Source organism: Trichosurus vulpecula, chromosome 7, assembly GCF_011100635.1.
Source record: "Trichosurus vulpecula isolate mTriVul1 chromosome 7, mTriVul1.pri, whole genome shotgun sequence".
Classification (NCBI taxonomy): Eukaryota; Metazoa; Chordata; class Mammalia; order Diprotodontia; family Phalangeridae; genus Trichosurus; species Trichosurus vulpecula.
This window is the reverse complement of record NC_050579.1, coordinates 121,050,033-121,074,184: the sequence shown is the minus strand read 5'-3', so window position 1 is coordinate 121,074,184 and position 24,152 is coordinate 121,050,033. Positions and strand designations below refer to the sequence as shown.

General features: G+C 36.7%; 1 protein-coding gene across 2 annotated transcripts in view; it reads right to left on the bottom strand.

Annotated features, from left to right (window-relative positions):
* Positions 1–23,726, bottom strand: part of NHSL1 (NHS like 1) — a 171,450-nt gene extending 147,724 nt beyond the window's left edge. For both annotated transcript variants that reach the window (XM_036766479.1, XM_036766480.1), the window contains exon 1: positions 22,825–23,726. In XM_036766479.1, the coding sequence (XP_036622374.1) occupies positions 22,825–23,026 (202 nt within the window). In that variant the 5' untranslated portion in view covers positions 23,027–23,726. The remainder of the gene's footprint in view (positions 1–22,824) is intronic.
* Between the last annotated feature and the right edge of the window lie 426 nt (positions 23,727–24,152).

Sequence of the window (24,152 nt, the reverse complement as noted above, 5' to 3'; positions counted from 1 at the left end):
CAGTTCTAGCTTGGCTCTGTGACCTCAGACAAATCAGCTAACCCCCTCTAAAGGTTTTGATTTCATCAATCTTTAAAATAAGGGGACTAAACCAGAACCTAAGACCTCTTGTAGCTCTATAATTCAAGGAAAGGAATTGAAATGGGTTAGATCTTTCCTAGCTAATAAGTAGCTTTTACATTAGCACCTTGTTAAGTTGTACTTGCTAGCAGGGTTAAAACATAATTTTAACATAAAAGTACTTCTATCCTTAAATATACTTTTAAAAAAATTTTCACAGTTATATCTTTCTTGACCTATTTAACAATATCCTACATTCATATCTTCCTCCACTGTGAATGAATTCACTGTGATTTAGTACAGAAGTGTCATACACTGCTACCATGGTGAAGTGTGGAGCAACCAGCTTAAAATGTAATTGGAAAAAATAAATAAAACAAAATAAAACATAGGTAATATTAATATGTGATTTTTAAGTCAATATGTGGCATGCAGGGATCCTTAAGTATGGTCTATTTCAGTTTGAAATCACTGATTTAGCACACTGTGGAACTCTTAAGTGATATATAAGTGTTAAGATTCTCCCATTACATCAATGAAATTATGTGTATCATCATATAAACAATGATAGGATTACAAGCTGGGGTGGAAAGCAGGAAAGTAGGTCCTATTAGGATAGAATATTGTCTATTGCAATGTCTTCAGTACTGAGCACGGGAAGAGTTCTTTTCTCCAGGTGGAAGGGGGAGGTAAAAGACATCCCACTTACTGAACTAGACTGCCATTGATCAGTGGTCCAGACAAGGAAAAGAAATTCTTTACAATGCTGCATACAAACAAGCAAGTTTCTTCAGATGATACATAAATTTGAGCATTTACATGTATGTTCTTTCTGATCGTAACAAAGTCCCTCCCTTCACAATGTATGACCTTTCTTTGCCCCCTTGTGACATTATAATATCTAGTATCATGCTCACTTTTAACAATTACTGTGTCATTACAGGGTAGGATGGCTACCAAGGGCACCAACAGTTTACAGAATCTTTAATGTTTTCCAAACCCTAAACGGTAGCTCCAAGTTGCTTCGGTTCTATCTTATTTATGCCATGATTTCCCTTGTTTATACGAAAGATTGGGATAAATGTAATAATAATGTATTACAGATTCACATATCACATAAAATCAATGAGCCTAAGATTGTTACCAAAAAGAAGTCCAACAAAGAACACAAATATGAAGTTTTCCTCCAATATACTTGACTCACACAAACTCTCAAAATATCTGGAAAAGCTAGGTAGATGAAGAGCCATCCTCTGCCCTTGATGAGTTAGACAAGTTCCACTTCAGGGTTTCAGCACACTTCTAAGCAAGTCTAAGCTATTCAGCCACACCAATTTAGGGCTTTATGCAGATATTCTGAACTAATGTGGTTCTGAGAAATTGTTAGAGAGCACAGAATGTATGAGTAATTGGGATAAAGGAAGCCTCGGCATTCCCAGATGGAGAAGTATACCTCTAGCTGCCCAATTTGATTATAGACCTGCACTCATTAAAATGCCTCCATTGTTCTTAAGGATCTACCTCACAATTCTAGAAAGTATTGCCGGCTACATACACATGAGGCCCTCCTGAGACTTCATCATTTACCATATCTGAGGAGGAAAGTAAAACGATTTGAACTGTAATAGAAGGCAATTTGCTGGTCATAATTGCAGGTCAGGTTTGGTCTTTGTCAAGAATTCAGTTTCTTCCTCTTCTATGGAATTTGCAAACTTCCCTGTGTGGCTACTATCACAAAGTGGAGGACAGGGGATGTTGCTTATCACCACTTCACCTTCCAGGATAATTCCAGAATGTTCTCAGTACAGGCAGAGAACCCCATCTGGGTTTTTGTTTTGTTTTATTTTTACTACTGACTAAAGGTCAGTAACTGAAATGTCAAAAAGTCTGTCACAGAATCTCTAAAGTTATCCAAGTATGCCTAGATAGTTAAATTATATTATTCTAAATATGCAGTCTGGTCAAATAGGGAAATCAGTCTCCCAGGTTATAGTATTAGATGCTCTCATTTGTAGAGTGTTTTAAAGTTTACAAAGCACTTCCCTCACAACAGACCTGTAAAATAGAGAGTACACAGATTTTTATCCCCATTCTACAGAAAGACTGAGACTCTCAGAGGTGGTAACCTTATCATCATTATAATACCAAATAGCAGAAGAAAGATTTAAAACCAGGTCTCCTCACTTGTTTGTTCTTTCCATTGCATTGTACAATTTTTACAGACATCTCTACTTGTTGTATAGTCAGATTTCTTCACCAATTGTACATTGGTATGAGCCAAGGTGGCAGCTAGATGGCTCAGTGGCTAGAGCACTGGGCCTGGAGTCATAAAGACCTGAGTTCAAACCCACCTCAGACACTTACTAGCTATGTGACCTTGGGCAAGTCAATTAATCTCTGTTTGCCTAGGAGGCTGCTAGGTGGCTCAAGGGATAGAACAATAGGTCTGGAATCAAGAAGACTTGAGTTCAAATTTTACCTCAGATACTTATTAGCTGTGAGGCCCTGGGCAAGTAGTGTAACTTCTGTTTGCCTTAATCTACCAGAGAAGGAAATGGTAAACCACTCCAGTATCTTTTCCAAGAAAACCCCATGGTCCCTGGGTCACAAAAAGTTGGACACAACTTAACAACAACACAAGCCAAGGTGGCACCACCATCTTCATTATGGGCTATCTTTGCCATATGGCTAGGGCTTTGGGTCCGAGCCATATGAAGATTGGTTCAATGAACTTGAAATATTTATTCTAGACAAAAAAAAAAAACCCTAGGTGGAACAGGATAACTGTCTTCAAGATATGAAAGACTGTGATATGGAAGAAGAGACTTGTTCTTTTTTCACCCCAGAGAACACAGGAACAATTAGAAGCAATAACTGGAGTTGCAAAGCACATTTAGGTTAGACATAAAGAAAACCTTCCAAACAAAGGTATCCAAAAGTGGAATGGGCTGCCTCAGAAGCTACTGGGTTCTCTTACAGGAGAGATCTTTAAACAAAGGCTGAATGTCTGATCTTTGTTGGATGTGCTACAGTAGAGATTCTTTCCAGGGGTTATACTAACTAGCCAATGGGGTCCCTTCCAACTCTGAAATTCCAGGTGTCTCTATCTTTTTTTCATGACATCATGACTCTCTGATCTTTTGAAGAAAGACTGCTCTGTTTGTTCTACAACACCCTAGAAGAGACCGGAAAGGCTTCATCAAAAAGGTGGCATTTGAACTTGCCATTCATTAAAGCATGGAGAAGTGCATAAGCACAGGCACACAGGGAAGCAGTGGACATGTTTAGGAACTTGGGGAAAATACCACTACATTATTTTTAAATTGCTAGGCTGGATTTTAAAGGGAATAGTTTTTTCTAAACTAGCAAACTGTATGTGCACCTCCACTACAACTGTCAAAACAAATCTTTGAAACTGGTTATCCCAACTTCTTTTTTATCCTAGACTAAAAAATGAAAAGGCAATGGGAAAGGAAAAGAAAAAGAGATTATTCTAGAAATGACCGTGCAAAGAATGTTGATGTCAGAATCCCAGCTGGACAGAGTATACACAGAGATGTCAGGACAATTACCACAAATCCCTTTCCTTAAGGGGCTTGTAATGGAATGTCATAATGGGAGAAGAACAAACAATAAGAGTGAATTCCAACCTAAATTTGACCTAGCCAGTGCCTTAACACTGTTAGCATGCCTAATTAACTACTTTATACCCTCTGTGTTCAAATATTTTGAATCTACACAATGCAACATACCTTATCTCCTTTTATGATGTACACAATTCATTCTGGTAAGAGCATAAATATTCCCATGATAGTCACACACACACACACACACACACACACACACACACGCACACAAAATACTAATAGATGACAATCTTCCCAATAAGTTAAACTAAGAAGTACCTTAAAATAAAAAAGGTCATTTGTACCATTTTCTCTTGAGCATCTGAACAATTCAAAGAAGTCAAATAACCTTCAGCTATGCAAACAGCTGAGGCCCCAAAAAAGCAGTCCTTCCTAAATATTTCTGGAGGGAAGCAACTTTATATATCTGAGCTGTCAAACTCAATGTGCAAGGTTCAAAACAATAGCCAATTCATTTGAATATATATTTCATCATGATTTATCTGTTACTGGGTAAGAAAATATAGCCGAATCACCAGAAACAGTGAGAGAAACATGATGCTTTTAGCAACACCAAATAGAAAAAAGATAAGCAAAATAAAAGTCATGCTGAATTTTATTTCAAAGATCCTCACCATCATCACCACATAGCATATGTGTGGTAATTTAATTCACCAGGGTAGTATGGTAGAAAGAGTGCTAGTTTTGACATAAGAGGGACCTGAGGCAAACCCTAACCCTATTACTTTCTACCTGTATGGCCTATCACTTTGGCCCTCAGTTTGCTCAGCTGTAAATCAGAGGAGTTAGACAAGATGACCTCTACTGTCCCTTAAAACTCTAAATCCATAAACCCTGGAGATTGAGGGGTTATGGTGAAGGAGAGGATGCAAAGAGAAGATAGGAACCTTGCCTCCATGGATCTCAACCTAATAAGCTACAATATACATATACAAATAGATTATAAATGCTTAAAAGTATAACACTTGACTACCAAGTACAGCATTTTTAAGACTCAGATTTCTCTAAATTATCCAGTATATGTTTTGTTTGTACATAGTTGGATGCATATGGTCCCTTCATGTTAGGTTGTTGGCAGGGATGGTATTTGCCTATCTTTCATCGCTAGTGCCTGCACATAAAAGGTGTTTATTTACTTGACTGTTAAGACATTAAAATATTGTGTTTTTAAGCTAGCAAACATACACAAACTTGTAAAACTAAAAGGATTGTAAAAGAACTATAGAATATTCCTAACAAGTTGCTCATTTCTGTAGTTACCATGCTCTCCAACTTTTGCCCCACTTAAATCTTAGTGGAAACACTCAAAGGAAGGAGATAATCATTCCCCTTTCAACTGCCAAGTTCTCTGAGTGGTCAGAGTTTGGAACCTCAGGACTGATGAGTTATTTCAAGACCCATAGAATTTAAAATTATAATGACCAAACCACAGCACTGAAGCACCATTTAGTTTCTTTCCCCCTGAGCTTTTGAGTTTTAAGAGCTCTAAAATAAGAAGGAAAAAAGTCTTCAAGCTGACAATCCAATTTCCAGGGTGGAGTCTTGCCACACTACATGCTAATCACAGAGGTTAACAGAACCAGAGAGAACAGCACATCCCACAAAAGCAACATTTCAGATGCTCCTCTTTGATCATTCTTAACCAAACATAATTTGGGCCTTTCCTCATTTTTATTTTTGCCTTACTGTGACCACCTTCTATGCATCCACAGCCTTAGAAAACAATACCCTAATAGGTTGAATCTGCAATCTCATTGATGGTAATTGTGGAGCTTCTTGTTCAGATTCTATTTTAATTTAATGCATTCCCTCAGAAACAGCTTTCTAGTTGGAATAATTCTATGACCACATAAGTTTAAAAAAAATAATAATATCTTTAACACCAAAAATAGAATCTCAAACTAATTTTTTTTTTCAGAATTGATTCATTCCTTCTGCAGCAGGTGTACTTCTGACAGCCCTATGTAGTTATCAAAAAGCCACCATGGAATTTAGCTTGTATAAAGAAAGGAATGCAACCCAAAGCTCTAGGCTTTCTTCACCTCTTTGAAAGGAAAATTTATTTTTACTTTGTACAGGAGTAGTGACACTGTAATACTCTCTGATTTCATGATTTCCCTCCCCCTTGGTTTTTTTTTTTAATTTTAAATCTTGCTTACTTTACCCAAGGGTTGCTTTTCCAAAACACATCCATTAAATGCTTCTGTCATGGTTTGACTCAAACATAAAAGAAAAGTTAGTCAAGCAATGATCATGCAAGACAAGATGAATCTGTAACCTTAGAAGTGACAAAGTTAAAGAAGGTGCCCAAGAGAAAGAACACCTCATCTCCTTTGGTAGGCACTGAGAGCTAAGGAATATAGGATCCTCAAGGTCAGAAATCATGTCTCAGTCATTTTTCAATTTCCCAATAGTGTGTACCATAGTACCTTATACATGGAACAGGCTTTCAATGAGTATAGGCTGAATGAATGATGGTGTTGGGAAATTCTCTCTTAAACTCTCTCAGCTTCAATTTTCTCATGTGCAAAGCAGGAATCAGGTAGAGGGGGGAGAAGTCAATGACCTCTAAGTTGTTTCTAGCTCTATATCTATGATGCTATGATACAAGCAAGCTTTGTCACCAGCTTGCTATTGGGTGAAGTAGATACTTCTCTGAACCTGCATCTACTCATCTGTCAAATAAAGAGGTTAGGTTAGAAAATCTCTGAGGTCCCATTTCAGCTTTAACATCCAAGGAGTCTATAAACCTATTTAAACCGCAATGATATATGAGTCCTTAAAAAATGTCCCTCCACCTTAGAGAAAATATATACATTTTATTACTAGAATTAAATTGACATTAAATACTAAGATATACTAAATACAATTTAATATAATTATTTGTATTATATGTAACTCATAAAATTATATGTAATCAATATAATAATAAACATAATTTAAAATTATAATTATTGTTAAATAAATTGACAATAAAAAATTCAAATTGACATTAAAAAAGGAAGACAATGTGTTATAGTGTCTTTTTTTGACCATAATTGATCATCTGACTATGCCTCAGAGAAGAAAGCCATTCCAAGATTCCCACAGAAACACAAAAGTAATGATACTGCTACCTCCAAAAGAAATTATATTCAGGAACATTTTTGCTAATAATTATTATTATAGCTTACAGAGTTTTGATCTTACTTTATGCAATAGATTTTATATATAACAGCTTTAAGATTAATAAAGGAGCTTACATATACTAGCCTTTTTGATCATTAAAACAAAGAGGTACATAAAGCAAATATCCTCATTTTAGAGATGTCTGTGAGTCAATAAACATTTGTCAAGCACCTACTATTAAGAAGTGAGGACACAAAAGGAAGCAAAAGACAATACCTGCCTTCAAGGAGCTTACAATCTAATGAACAGAAAACCCAGGCTTAGAAAAGTTGAGTGACAAGTCCAAGACAACAGGACTTTCTAAGTGGAAAAGTCAGAATTCAAAACCCATTACTTTTTACTTCAATTTCCACTATGCCACACTGCTATTTTTATATATGAATTTGAATCAATTAAGCACTTAACACCTCCTTGGTATCTACCACACAGACTATTTTATTCTCTCTAGTAAATGACTATGTTATTATGAGCTCTGAATAGGGATTATTTATAGTATTAATTCATCTTTAAAATAGATCAGAACATTAGGGAAGGAGTTTCTTTTAATTCCACAGTGACGGGACCAATATTTACCAGGATTCACGCCTCCTCTGTCTCTAATAGGGAAAGCTAGATTTTCCCTAAAAGGTGGCAAAGCCCAAATTTAGTTGGAGGGGAAAAGATGAGGAAGAGCGCAAGGTATACATCTATTAGTCCAGCTTCCTGGTGGCCTCTGGCTGTGTTGAAGTGGCTTCCTGGTTATCCAAGGGCATAAAAGTCACCATGCAAGTAAGCACACCCTGCCATATGGGGACCATCTGTTCAGTAGGGTACGGTGACTCAAATGGCCTTCTAATAGTTAGACTAACCCATGTTGGGTTGGAGGGAGGGAAGAACTATGGTACATACTGAACTTATAACGCTCACTTATTAAAAATAACCCAATTAAATAAGCACGGTCAAAAGTCTCTAGTAACTTTGAACTAACTTCTAATGAAAGGAAGAAAATACTATCTACCCCCATTAAAATTAAAGAATGTCATTTCTTGGTGTTATTGTGAGATGCAGATATGAAAAGTGATGTGAAATTCATGGAGGGAGGTTAATGCTATCCTTGTGAAAAATGATTAAATGTTACAGATGATCCAAATGCGAGGGGACAGTGAGTTGAAAAGAAGACAGCAATATGCTTATATGAAAGGAAATGGGTTGGTGCTAGAACACAAAAACCTAGATAGAAGTTAAACAGACCTTTTTTTGTCCTTTCTTCTTTTTCAGTCCTTATTTGGCAAGCTTGTCAAACAACTCAGTAGACAGAAATCCATTAGGAAAAGAGCAAAGAGCTCACACACCTAAGAGTCATGTATGGAAACTCGGTATCTTTTATGGCAACACAGATTCATAAACAAGGCTCACAATGTTACAATATCATGTCAGCAACTATAGCCTGCTTTTCATGGAAGTAGCCTGGCTAAGTAAGGGGGGGGTCATCACTCAAATGCTAACCTCTAATGATTAATTTATTGTTTATATCAATTCATGAAAAAGAAACATAAACTGGCTCAATTTTGTGTGGTACTCTTTTATGCTTCTGTAGTAACTGTAGCAGAATGGCAGAAAAATTAAGGCAGGGTGTGCTGTGAATCACACTGGATTTTACACCATCTCCAAGATTGTTGCTGAATGGATCTTTGTCCATATAGATATTCTCAATAAAAATGAAACCAGGAGAAATAAATGAGCAGAACTAAGTAGGACAGCTCACAGGTTCTCATGTGAATAAAGGAGAATAAAATAATTATCAGTCAGTTTAATCCTGAAACTGTAGGAAACAAAAGATACCATGTCTAAGGACATCTATTTGTTTTATCTTACTATAGAATGCTTATGAAGAACATAAACATACTATTCTAAAGATAATTCCCACTTATGCACTAACATTTTTTTTTTGCTTTGGAGGAAGAAATAGAGGAATTCTGTGAAAAACTTGAAACTAATATCTAAACTAAATTAACATATACCTGATCCTTATAGATATTGACATGAAGGTATGCACAGGAAGATAGTGAGAAGTGTTGGAAAACATACCTGGGCAATAAGAAATGAAAAGACCAAAGAACCTCTATTCTATATATCTTGAACATATTTTTTCAGGGGGAAAAAATGAACTTGGTGAGCATCTCTCTCTCTCTCTCTCTCTCTCTCTCTCTGTCTCCTTTCTTTCATAATGGACACCTGTAACAATTACACACAAACACTCCTTGAAGACTATATAATTTAGCATAGGGGAAGTTTTACATACATACATATATATACACATACATATATACATACACACATATATACATATGTGCAAAGCAGATACAAGGTGACTGGGGGGGTAGTAGGGCATCATTATGGACGTACATGACTACAACTTAGTCATGTGATGAGAATAAGATCAGAGAGCCTGCAAGGTACACTAGTATCCACAAAAAGAAAAAATATTAAAAGAGACAATGAAATTCCTTCTAATACAGACATGGACAAGAACTGCACATAGTACAGTGGAAAAGAATGCTAGTGCTTTAGTCAGAATTTGGCTGGATTCTCAAATCCCTGGCTCTGCTGATTACTACCTGCATGAGCTTGGACAAATTACTTAAGCACTCTAGTCCTCAGTTTCCCCATTTGTAAAAAGAGAACATTAGATAAGATGACCTCCAAAGTCACTTCTAGTTCTATATCTATGATCCTAAGTCAAATATCAACTCAATGGTGCCACTGTAAGAAGTCGCAACACCAATAAGATCATAGGATTAGCAAAGTAACCATTTCTGAGGATCTCTTCTTCTTCCAATATAATAACAGACTTTCTAGTATTGCTGTGCCAGGGCACAATACTCCTAAAGTAAAACCAAGTGGACAAAATGTTCAAAGATAAATTTTCCTCCGTAGGGTACAGGGAGTCAGTAGGTATTTAGGAAGAGAAACCTACAGGAAGAAAATGCAAATAGGTCAGACAATGTGATCATATGGTCCCCCACTGGGGATGGACAGCAGGTGCAACTAATCAGCCAAAGTACATTAGTAGGTTTGCCTATGCTGCCTTCCAGCAGGGGAAGCAAGGTTTAAATTGGTAATCATTAAATCATGCTTGCCAATTTTCAAGCAATGTTCCTAACACATAGATATACCTCAGTAAGGTTTATAGAGGCTGGAGAAGGAAGTCCCAGAAAAAATTTCTTATATAGAATGAATGCCTTACATACATGCCCACAGCATATATAAAAAACATGGAATAGTAGGAGCAGAAATTCAGAAATGATGATTTACTCTAAGTTCAATAGCTGTCCTATATCATATCTTAGTATAGTATTCCTGGCCTTTAAGGCTTTCCTATCCCCAATATCAAGAGGACAGCATTACATTTGGCATAGTTTCACAGTTCTTCCCTTCTTCTAGTAGAGGAAAGCCATCTGGTATATGGAAGAAAAGACTGATTAAGGATGGTACTAGGGGACATACAAGAGGCCAATGATAATTAAATTTCTCAGGCATGGAAAAAAGTCACAATATTCACACACAATTACAATGCAAAACAATTTTGCCCACCCCATGTCTCCTACCTTTTATCTTTTTTGCAAGATTACTTTATTTTGTGTGAGAGAAAAAGTATGGATATAGTAAAATATTTTAAAATTAGCACAATTAACTCAGATACCAAAAAAAGAAACTAGAAATTATTCTCTGATCAGTTGGCTCAATGCCCAGGATTTCAGTGTTATTTTTACAATAATAAAATCTAAAATTAAATTAGCAAATTTCTTCAGGAAACAATTTATTCAAGAATGTAGTCCAGTTGGAAGAGGCTATAGAACTAACGGCAACAAAAAATAAATAAGCAAGGCCTGAACATCTAAAGAGAAAGAGGAAGGGGTGAAGCTCCTCAGCTTTGAGCTCCTTCAGAGCATAGCTATGACAGCAATAAGCAAATCAACTATTACCACTGCCTCTGGAAAGCTCAGGTTAACCTATCTGTCCATTCACCAATCTCCCCAACTTGTTTCCCTGGCCACCACTCCCTTATTTATGCTGTCTCCTCCTACTAGAATGGAAGCTCTTTGAGTTCAGGAACTGTCTTGCTTTTAATATTTCTATCTCCAGTAATAATAGCATAGTGTTAGGCACATCAGACAGTCAATAAACATTTATTAAGAGCTTTATCGATACCAGGCTTTGTGCTAAGCACTAAGCAAAGAGAAAGAAAGAGAGAAAGAGAGAAAGAAAGAAAGAAAGAAAGAAAGAAAGAAAGGAAAGAAAGAAGGAAAGGAAAGAAACAAAAGAAAGAATGCTAAACCTTAAGGCTATTTTACATCTAAAGAATACTTGGGGCAGAAACTTCATGCCTACCTAGATTTATAAAACATTAGAAAAGCAACCCCCCCCCCCCGAATGTCTGCAAAAAAAAAAAAATGCCCTCATTGCAACTGGATCTTATTTATTTATTTTTTGCAATTTAAATCGACAAACATTTATTAAGGGCTTACTCTTTTCAAAGCACTGAGCTGAGGATAAAAGACAGAAACAAAGTAATTCTTGCTCTCAGCGTGCTTACATTTTACAGAAAAATACATGGTCAAATAAAGGAATAACTGGCCTAATCACAAACCAATGTCTATCAGCAATATAAACAAGGTAAACAAAATATACAATTATAACTTAATTCTGCTCTGTAGACCTGAAAGAATGTAATGAAATTAGGTTTGTAACTCATTTGTTAAAATTACAGGCATCATGACCAAACAGCTAGAAAGCCAGCCTTGGAATAAGAATCTATGTTCACGTTCTGCTTTAGACACACAATGGTCCTGCAACCCTAGATATGTCATAACACATTTGAATGTAAACTCCTTGAAGGCAAAGACTTATTGCTCCCTTGTAATTATAATCCCAGGGCTCAGCACAGTGCCTAGGACATAGTAAGTACTTCATAAATGTCTCCCCTTTCTCTTCATCCCTCCCTCCCTCCGCCCCTCTCTTTTCCTCTTTCACAGTCTATCTCTCTAAAAACTGGAAGAAAAGTTAGTTTTCTTTAAGGAATAGCTGAACAAATTGGGAAATCAAACAAAAATATCAATGTGCTGAAAGGAATGATAAATATAAAATATACATAGAAACTTGAGAAAGTCTACAAGAACTGATAGAGACCAAAGCAGAACCAAGAAAACAAAATTTTAGAACTCAACAGAAGTGACTAATCACAAACACAGGGGACTGATGATGAAATATGTCCTACTTCTTGGCAAAATCCCAAAACATGGAATGATGCATGTGTTTGGGGGGGGGATATGATTTGTTTTGCTTAAATATATTTCTTTGTTACAAGAGTGTACTATTGAGGGGGTGAGTCACTGGAAAGGTCTGGAAACACAGGAAAAAACAGCACTATGTCAAGAAAAAGATAAATAAAATCATAGAAAGTTAGAGAGGTAAAACTGCAAAAGTAATGACTTAATTCTAAGAAAATAGTTTTGATTAACACAGCTACAAATTTACTCTTCAGGGTAGAAGTCAAAGTCCTTCTTAAAGTACTCCAAGTTTAAAACCCTCTATTTACTTTTTCTATTGATGAGAACGACATGTAAATAAATATCAGGCAACATGATTTCAGCAACCATGCCAAGTCAAGCAGCAGGCATAACCACTCACCAAGGTCATTTCACAAGTTGTCTTTTGTGTGTTCTGAAAAAGAACCCCATCTAATCAAAAGTTAAGCAAGGCAGACCTGAGCTGGGGGTAGAAAATTCCATCTTATCTCAAACTGTAATCCAACAAAACCACTTACTCAGCATCTACTTTAACTGAAGAGTTTCTAGTTACAAAGTTAACAAAAATCTTAGTAAAATGTGGTGATAATAAGAAACGAAGGTCATACAACAAAACCTCAAGTTTTGCTTCTCATTTATATTTCACCTATCAAGATAAAGATTGCATTTTCAAAGAATCACAGGGTTTTAAAAGCAATGCTGTACTTTTCCTCTCAATCCTGCCCAGGAATGAGTGCTAAAGACTCTGGAGTAGTTCAGTACCAGAAATGTTCTTACTTAGAGGGCAGCCAGAAGTATACATCTGGTCTTGCAAAGGCAGGAATCCTTCTCGGAGACCTCAGTAATAGAATACTGAACTGAGGAACAAAGTTGAGAAGACAGGAGAAGCTTAAGATAGTATTAGGATCAATAGAGTCAGAGAAAACAGAAGAAATGGTATCTGGTTTATTTTTCTCTGGTTTAAGATCCAGAATGTGATATCTCTGGCACAATACTAGGCACATAATTCTTATTTTAATATTTCAAGGATCTATATTTTTACAGGTGACCCAGGGTCACACAGCTATTGAATGCCAAAGACCAAATTTGAACTCAGGTCTTTCTGACTCCAGGCCCTGCACTTTATCCACACTGCCATCTGGATTCTTCTGGGAGCAGTCTACCCACAGGAGTGTATAGCCACACCTGTTTGCCTCAGTTTCCTCAAATGTAAAATGGGGGTAATAGCAGCATCTACCTTACAGGGTTGTTACGAGAATAAAAGGAAGTAATATTTCTAAAGGGTTTAGTATAGTTCCTTCTCTCCTTCCATCAAAACAGACTACAACCTCTCTTGTGCCTTAGTATGTTGTCTTGTAGAGTTCCTATGCCAGAAAAATTTAGCACTCTGCAACCAACCAGGTAATGATATACTCCAAATTTAGCTAGACTAGCCCTCAAACTATATAATCTATTGCTAGCCTTATAATTGGAGTCTTTCCAGGTTGATAGAACCTGCCAGACCATGTGATCCTCTGGTATAACCTTCAAGACCCAGCCTTACTTGGACAACACAATCAAGAAGAGGAATAGGACTCTAGTGAAAGCATATAGTAGGGCCTTAAAAAAAAAAAGCAGTTGGTTGAAAAATTGTATGACTCTTGTTAAGTAAAAATTTGGAGCAAACCAAAAGTCAAAGAGGCAATTATTGCAAACAGCTCCAGGCTCCCCAAATAGCAGCTTCAAACCAAAGTACATTCCTTATATATAAACATATGCAAGACACTACTGATTATACATGAGTCTTTTAAGCCCACATCCGCACAGGCAAATAGTGATCATTGTAAATGTTATCTTGAAACAGAAAGGCCAGGAATAGAAAAGACCATAGTAGTTAGTGAGCAAAACTGTGAGCCCATAAAGAGAGATAATGTGGATACATTAGGTTCCAAGATTGCTTTTCTTCAGATGTCTGTAGAATTGCCTCAAGGACCACTGTGCTTTAAACTAAACTATCACATTTTCCTCTGATTCTAGGCACTCCACAACTCATATCCATCCCACAGCACTACTTCCTTAAACATTGCTTTCATTATTAATTCATTATTTATTAAGCTCCAACAAGACACTGTGAAATATACAAAGGAGGTATAATTAATAAACTCTACCTTAAGGGTACCTACGGTTTTATCAGAGACACTACACAAAAGTTATAATGGAAGTCAATGTGTTCATTCAGTCACAAAATAAATACTAAATTGAGCACCTGTGTGTAAAGGCACCAACAAGTGATCTAAATTCATCATGCCAAAAGCCTTCAATGACTCTTTATTTCCTACTTCATCAAATCAAACTAGATCCTACTTCCTGATGAAGTTAAGAATTGGACATACATTAGATGAACAATGAACAGGGCCCAAAATTGAACAGGACAACAGTAGATTGGATTGCCTTTGAAATATTGAAAATTTCTCTGAATGATTCCAAAAGCTTCCATTTAAGGAGAGAGCTCAGGACAAATATCTCCTCATTTCTCACCTGGTTGCATTACTTTGGGGTTCCTCTGATTTCTCTACCATGCTCCAGGAAGCTCATCATTCCATCAACCTGCAAGACCAAATCAGCCTCTTACTATACTCTACCCCTCTAGTTGGGGGTAGAACCATGAACTCCAAAACTTCCATTTAAGGAGAGGGCTCAGGAAAAATATTTCCTTATTTCCAATTTAGCTATGCTACTCAGGAATTCTCTGACTTCTCCACTATGTCCCTTTTCCTTACTCTTCTCACTCCCGACCCTGCTTTTCAGCATCCTTTTTTGTGTTGTCTTCCCCCATTAGACTATAACTCCTTGAGAGCTGGGACTATATTTTCTTTTCATGTTTGTATTCTGAGCACTTGGCACAGTGTCTGGCACATATTAGGCAGTTAATGAATGTTCACTATTAACTACAAGCTTCTGCCTAAAACAATAGACCAAGTTTTTGACATCCATATTCTTCTGGTGATGTTCTATGTCTGAATAATGGAATATCATAATATCCTGGTGGTGCTCAATGGCTTTAAATTACTTTTTAAAAGTTTTATTTTGCAGTGATTTTCCCAGAAATTACGGCTCTTTAAGGGGATGTAATTTTTAACTTGCTGCATACTTTTTTTCTATGCCTTACTTCTCCATTCATGACATATATAGTCATTACTAACTAAATTATAGATCTATTTTTTTGATAACTACTGTATTGGAAAAGAGTTGGGAGAATGTCTTCAGATACAGTCCCCTCTAAATTACTCAAACTACTGATTATCCAATTTATGGATTACTCTTTTTACTTAAGTCTTTTCTTCTCTTTCTCATTCTGGCCATTATACTTTTGCCCCCTCCGTAGCTCAAGGGTATTTTTGCCATAAGGCAGAAAAGCAAAATAAAAGCTGCAACTCAAATTGGTCAATTTTGGCATATTAGCATTGTAGCCAAGTTTGGTGGAAAAGGAGTACCTGCATAAGATTGTGACCAGAAAAACAATATCTGTCCCAAATAAGGCAGGATTTCAATTATCATGTTATTTTACCTAACTCTACCTTTTAAACCATTAACTGAGGAGTTAGTTATATGACAAAACATGACTTCTCTTTTCAGAAATCAGAGAAGCTATAATAATATCATATCTACTTTCTTTTACTTGATAAAAAATGATGAAAGCAAATTTAGGAAATAATAATAGCTTACATTTACATACCACGATTAAAAGTTATTTTCATGTATATTATTGCATTTCATTCTAACAATCCTATAAAATAGGCAGAGCAGGGATTAATATTCCTATTTTCACATGAAAAACCTGAGGGTAAGAAGTGAAATGCCTTGCAAATGTTCAGAATAGAGCAAAACATCAAAGGCTTTTTTTCCAGGGCACTGGAAGGTAAGGGAGGAAAACGGGCAATAAGACAATTGTTTATTTAAACATACTATCAATGTAAAAATCATACAATTATTTCACACGTACTTACTACAGGTTTGACTTTTCTTGATTTCCTATATTACTGAGGAAATTGCTGAGAGCCACACAACTTAATAATTTTTTATTATTAACAATTTAATAATTAATTAAGTGATGGAGAAGAGGAATGATCGAAGGTTTTCTGACTTCTGGGTCCATTGTCTTATTTTACACATTAAGGCTGCTACCTTTCTATGGGTTTCTTTTATATTACATTCCTGCATTAATTAATATAGTCTTGGTTACAAAGAACTGATCCATAAAATATCACCTGAATTGAATGTTAAGGGGCAGAAGAATATTACAAAATAATCCAAGATCATAGAATCATAGATTTAGATCTGGAAAAGATTTTATGTCACTTAGTTCAACCCCCTCATTTTATAGATAGGAAATTAGTATCCAGCTTAAGCAACTTCTGGGATCACACAGAGAGTGAGAGTAAGGGACCAAGCCAAGGACTTGAATCTCATTCTTCCCATTCCAAATTCAGCACTCTTTCTTCTGTTCCAATCCCAAGTACTGCCTCTTTCTCCTATTTCATGTTGCCTAAGAAAAAGTTAGTTTAAGGCGTAAAGTCTTTGATTTGCAAAACATTCTTGTCTATACTTCTCAGTTGATACAATCTTATGCTGCCTTTTATTATTTATTTTTCCTTTTTTGTCTTATCTCCTTACAAATGTAAGCTATTTGAGGACAAGAACTGAACATTATACAGACAGTTCACAATTTGAGAGTTTGGAACTCATTTAGAATGGAAATATTGTAAATTATTGAAGTTACCAAAGACATATTGCACATATTGCAACAATCTGAATTACAGCAATAATAGTAACAGCCTAGTGTGTGTGTGTGTGTGTGTGTGTGTGTGTGTGTGTGTGTGTGTGCACGCACACACACATGGGGGGCAGAAGGGTTCTCTTCATTTCCTGAGCACAGATCAGCTCTAGGTGCAGTTTTGAAAAAGGAAAAATTTATTTTTGTCATCCCCCTAGTTCTCTTTCTGCAACCATCTCCCATTTCTTATTGCCTTTCTCCTCTCTAAACACCTACTGCTACTCGTAATTTTGTAACTTAAAGTGCTATCCTTCCTTTGTCTGGGGGATATAAATGAATCAATAGTTTACCACAACAATAACTAGTATTCATATAGTACTTTAAGGTTTGGAAAGCATTTTACAAAGGTTACCTCATTTTATCCTCATAGCAACTCTAGGAGGTAGGTGTTATTTTTATCATTTTACCCATTTTACAGATGAGGAAACTAAGGAAGAAGATAAGAAGCCCAGGGTTTGAAGCTGGATCTGAACTCAGGTCTTCCTGGCTCTAGGTTCAGCATTCTATCCATGGTGTCATCTACCTCCTTATATGCTATAAAATTTATGTGCATACACATTTTATATATAACTATATCAATAAGCAAGTCTCTTTTTTAGGATCTTTGTGTATAGGAAGTTTATTCCCCATCCTTAATAGAATCTAAGTGAGCATTTCACATGTAGACTCCCAAGGAGGGAGTGGAAATGGGAAGAAAAGCCCCCATGATGGTTCAGTTATCTCAGTTACATCTTTGAAGGAATTTTGCGTAATTTTAACAAGCATTTGTTAAATGTTTGCTGACTTGACTTGATTATGGTATATGTATCGTAGGTACTATTTTGAAGAAGATGCTCTAAGATGGAATTTTGTTCTACCAAATCTATTTTTTTATCACAAATAAACATCAAGTGCAGTAGAATCTTAAATTCTCTACAAATTTTAATCATAACTATAAAGATGCATACTGCTATAGAGTATCATTTATTATAACCTTCCTATTGCTTTCTTATACCTACACCAGGGATTCCCTCGATGCATATGTAAAATGTTCTCATTAAAATTTGTTAAAATGGGCATTTAGTTCAGTAGTCATTAATACATTTTCAATCAATCTTTTTAATAGACATTTTCCCCAAAATCTTTGGATTCCTATTTCAAACATCTTGGCAAGTGATTTCTCAACACCCTCCAAATTGTGTCACCTCCAGGCCAAACTTCCTCTGTATATGTTAAGCCTTAGCCCAGCTACTTTTCTATCTTGTTTTCCTTAGGACTGTTTCTACTTCTAATGCAGCACACTGGGAACCATGATGTTAGATCCAAGTGTGGTGGTTCTACCATCACTGATGGATAAAAGAATTTGTTATAGACATATTGCTAAATCTTTTCCTAGTGAATTTGTAATCTGAAGAGTTTCATGCAATGTTACTAAGAAAAAAGTGCATTTATGCCATAATGAGGTGGGTTTAGGGGTGGATTGGGAGGTAGTAATTATGGAAGGGAAAACAAAACACTAAGGAAATGAGCTGACTTTCTTTGTAAGTGTGCCCTTGCCCCACAATGCTCAACTCCTAAAACTCTTTGCTTTCTACAGCTTATTTCTTCCTCTATTTCTGGACTCAAAATCCTCTAAAAACCCTAAATTTTTCCACAATGTATAAGGGTTAGGGAGCAGTGAGCTTTTTTTATGTAAGGGAAGTTTATAAGTACAGTGTTGATAGACTGTACTTCTGTAAACTAATGAAATCTTCTGCATGTAGTAGGCACTCAATGAAGTATTTGTTGAATGCAGGAAAGAGGAAAAGAATGAAGGAATGAATAAACAGTCTCAGTCCAGATTCTCCAGCTCTACATAGAAAGCTTCACATTGTCTCACCTACTACATTATGAATTCCACTTTCCTTCACAGACACCTTATAAAACACTGCATGGTACACTGAACCTAATACTGAAGAGAGACACTGATGCACGTCCTTGACTTTTATTGCTAACGCAGTTGTAACATAATGTGCTATCACACTGGAACATATCAGTTTAAGAACCTGATGGCTGATATTTACTGCTACGAAATTCATGTTTTTCTCTTCCATCACATCATAACAAATGACAATAGAGGAAAACCTAGAGACTTGGGGTGGTGTAGTGACTAACACAGCCAACATTAGTAGTTAAATGTTAAGTGAGTATATGGCATTTTGTATCTTCTGCTTAAACTCATGAACCTGAAAATCAATAAAACTGAACAAATATAAGTTAAAAGGGCAACAACTTACAAAAAGTATTGCACTAGAAGTTATATCTGGGCAAGTAGGTGGCACAGTGGATAGAATGCCAGGCCTGGAGTCAGGAAGACTCATCTTCTTGAGCTCAAATCTAGCCTTAGACACTTACTAGCTATGTGATCCTGGGCAGGTTCCTTAACCCTGTTTTGCCTCAGTCTCTTCATCTGTAAAATGAGCTGGAGAAGGAAATGGCAAACCACACCCATATCTTTGCCAAGAAAATCCCAAACAGGGTCACAAAGAGTTGGACACTACTGAAACAACTCAACAACAACAAAGAGATTATCTCAAATCTAATCTGAAACATATATATGATTACCATCCTTTCCCTCTCTAGTAAAGATGAGAAAAGCATTAAATGATAACATTTTACATTTTTAATAGCAGTTTAAAGTTTACAGATTTCTTTCTTTAAAACAACTCTATGAGATGTGTCATGAAAGTATGATTATTCCCATTTTATAGAGAATTAAACTGAGGCTCAGAGAGCTTCAGTGATTTTTTTTCAGTTAAGTGACTAAGCAAAGCCTGGGACCTTCATTTTCTATCTCAAGGCTGGTGTTCTTCCTATCCTCATTAGATGGCCATGAGGAAATTAATTTTATTGCCAAAGTATGCTTTTGTTATAAAGAGATAGAATATAAATCAAAATTTAAAAACAAGAACATCAGTATAGAGTCAGATGGCTTGGGTTCACATTTTGCCGGTCACTACCTGTGACCTCAGGCAAGTCACTTAACCTCTCTGGGACTTAGTCTCCTCTTTTGTAAAATGAGGGGATGGACTAAAGGGCCTCTTGAAGCCCCCTCCAAGTCTAAATCTATGAGCATTTTGTAAAGCTTTGAGGGTCATAAGTGATTATTGATAAAGAATTTCTTTGTTTACCTTAAATTTTTGCATTCATAGAATGAAAGGCAAATATGCCAACCACACTATTCCTGCCCATGAGTAGCAGAGAGAACGAAGAATTGTGGTTTGGCAAGAAACCTGGAGCTGCAGCAGTCTCTGGGTAAAGGGGAAAAGGCCAAGAGGCCTGGAAGAAGGACCCCCTTTCTCCCCCCTCTTCCCCCACCCTTTTCAGTATACTGGGAACCTCAATGAAGAAGACAGCATATAAGGTAATGATGTACACACCAAGGAAGCTACAAAGCTGGTTTTTTCTGGTCAGTTTCAGGATCTAAAGTAAGTCAAACAAAAGTAAACAAATGTAAATTAAAGGGTATGTCGGTGTATGAGCATCAGAGGGGTCACTATGAGAGAAAGGAGAAGGAACCTATGTTCCTTTTGGATGGTACTACTTTAACAACTTCCTACTTGCAATCCCAAAACTCTACATGCCTACGGGACATTATTAGCTCTGGCTGTATATCAGTTAGTCAATCAATAAATATTTATTAAGCAAATAGTATGTGCCAGGCATTATGCTAAGTGCTGGGGATACAAGGAAAGACAAAAGACAATCCTTACTCTCAAGGAGCTCACAATTGCCTTCATTTAGTACTGATGCCAACTACACCCCATCTACAATTTTTCTTAATTTTTTTTCATTTTATGCAAGGATAAGCAAATATCAGAACCATAGTTTCCAAATGAACACAGAATTGCAAGACCTTTCATAGACACAGAAAATCAGAGCTGGGAGCAGAACTTTTTAAATAGGAACTTTCAATATGGAAGTAGATGCAAAGAATTTTGTTCTTAGAGTGAACTTTTCAGGAAAACCTATTTCCTAATCAAAGAATGCTTGCACCTCATAATGCCTAAAGGTTTCCAAAAGCCACATAAATGTAAGCACTGTAATAACAACTCTTTTTATTCTTCATTCACTAACTATACTCCTTAGCAGAAGGGATAAAGGATGCAATCTTTTATACAGTGATGATCAACTACACAAACAAGTCCTCCCCTTTCCTGGGTTCTTTACAATGACTTCGTTATGTTTTATAAGTCAAGTGTGCAGTATTTGTTTGATTCCAAATGAAACGAACACATACCAGTAAGGCAGAATCTCTTTCTCCCTGAACACATAACAAAACTCTTAGAAAAATTCTAAAATACAATTTTAAATAATTCTTATCATTAACTCAAAAGCTACTTTAAAAAGAAAAGACTGACAGCAACTTTCTGGAGGGAAAAATATTCAAAACTTTGCCAGTTATATCTTCTTGCTTCCACATCACTGCTACATACACCCATTTAACATTTTTGCTACAAAGGTTACAACCCAACCATTACTGAAACCACTATGGTTTATTCCTAAATCAGAAAAAGCAGAAATTCACATCCTGGCTCTTGTCAGGAATGAAAAATGCAAATGTTATTCCATTGTCTGTCCTTTATTATAAAGTACTTTGGAATTAGGCTTTTAATTTTAAGCTCTCATCCACTGACCACAGTTGGCTAGCCAAGTATGAAACAAAACTGACAACTTTAGAGGATGCAATTAGTCCCTCATGTGTGTTATTAAATATTAAGATCACAGTTTAATTGAAAATAGGCTAATAGTTTCATACCTGTTCAGTCTCACTATACTGAGACGCTAAATTTAAGAAGCTCTTCCTGTTCCCATCCCCCAAGCCCCAATGCCATAAACATATAGAAATGAATGAAGCAAAGTTTGTTTCCTCACATCTATTCATTTTGTGTCTCCAAGAGAATGAGAGCGCAGGTTACTGAAAGGTCCTGACAAGGGAGAAAGCCATCATGGAAAGAATGCAATAAGCAAGGGAACACAGTCATGCGGAATGCCTGAACTAGCCTCCTTTGTCAGAGTGACACAGTGCTCCCAGACCGTGCAGAGGCTTACACAGAAAGGAGAGACCATTTTAGAACTTAGGCATTCAGTCCCCACCAAAAAAGTCCTTAACCACAGTTGAGTGAAATCTTTGAAATTCTAAACAAAAAAAGAAATGAGGATGTTTTATTAACATTGAATTATGTTCCACATTTGCAGCTAAAAGATTATTATTTTTTCTACACATTAAGGTAGATAGCATATGGTCTAATCCAGGAGAAAGAGCACAAGACTGGTACCAGGAAAAGGTACCATTCCAATCCCTTGATTCCAGTTTCCTACTAACCAAGGGACCTTAGGTCAAGTCCCTTTACCACCATTGCAGCTAATTTTTCTCAGTCAAAATACTATCACCTGTTTAATTTGTATCTGGAAGGATTGTAATAAGAACTAATGAGACTGTACATAACTCACTGGATATCTCCTTATAAGGAAGACGCCATAATTGTACAAGGTAAGATATGATTGCTGTGAATTCTCACAATGCATTATTCCAGGAAAAAGCTTTACTTCCTAATGCCAATCCTTATAAGTCTCAAATAAAATTGTGGTTGTACTGTGCTATTTAATATTCCACAAATGTAGATTTGGTGAGGAAAGCTAAAGATGAAGAGGGAGGGACAATTTTTTTCCTTAGGATGACAAGAGGTCAAGCTTGTTGGGAGAAAATCATTTCTAGGAAATGCCACCGAAAACCATCTTAAGAGATGCCTAAGATAAAAATTATAAAGTCCAATTGTTGTCATAAACAAAAGAACTCTAAATAACAAATCCAAAATAAAGTGGTCACCTTTTCTGTGCTGCGTTCTGTAGATCCAATTTTCATCATCATCTTCTACCTGCTGCCCACATATTGAGAGCTCTCCATCACTCCGAAACAACCTCTTTGTCTGCCTGGACAAGGAGGAGAAATTGATCCAGCTTACAGCACGTGAGAGAGAACCTGAGTTTGGCTTGAGTCTGAAGGAACCTGAAGCGCACTCCTTTTTCATCTTCTTTTACATCAGAGTTTACTGTACACAAAAAATCAGCCTAAACAAAAAGCTCTCCTTCAAAAAGTTGCTCCTGGTGCTTTAACAAAGTGCTCTCCTCACCTTCCTGCTAGTAACACTCAGTGCAAAATCCAAAAGGGTTACTTCTGGCCATTCCTTTAAAAGAATGAGAGGGAGTGGGAGGCAGAGTCTGAAAGGGGTATCCAGAAAAGGGAGTAAAGAGCAACAATGTGTTTGAACTAGTCACACTTCTTTGGTACTTGGTCACAAAGTTGATACAATCTTCCCAAGTCCTTTTCCTCGGGGATGTTTCGTCCACAGCCAAATATAACAGAAGAAAAGAAAAACAATCAAAATGAAGCAGGATCCTGGTTTCAGAAAAACTTAAGACTTTGTGCAGTATAGCACCAAAGCACACCCATTTGTTCCTTGTGCACCTAGCCTCCAAGACTGTAATCTTATTCCTCTCCCAGGCATCTTTCTCCCACAGGGACTGAAATCCAGCCTGCTGTTGCATAAGGAAGTAACTCCTCCTTGCCCTGGGGAATAAAGACTCAGTTTTAACTTAGGGTCCCAGTTTGCCGATCTCCCTCAAAGGCAATACTTCTCCCACCCAAACAGGTTACTGGAAAAAAATCAGTGTTCCGCTCCTTCACACCGATACAACTCAATCATCGACCCTCCCACTTGTCCTCTCTCCTTTTCCTCCTTCCTCTCTATGAAAAGCTGGGGATCTACAGAAGGACTCCACAAACAATAAAACAGGCTGCGTGGCTATTGCTTGGATTACAGAGTAAGCACTAGAGTGAAATACGATAGGCTCTCTCACGTACTAAAGGCACCGCATTGGAGGTTGAAATCTCCGCCTTTCCACAGCCGATATCTCGGTGCAAAGCAAACTTCCGAACTCCTCTCGGAGGGCTGGGGAGAATGCAAGTGTCTCTGAAAACTACTAATTACTAAACAAGTAAATAAGAAATGAGTCGATTTATAATCAGACGTCAGGGAATATTTTTGATATGCAGGATTTTTAGTATAATTGTAATGACTTCTATCACAGAGAATTATGGGTTTCTGATTTTTATAAATATAGTAAGGATGTGTGACCCCTTTAGCTGTCACAGAA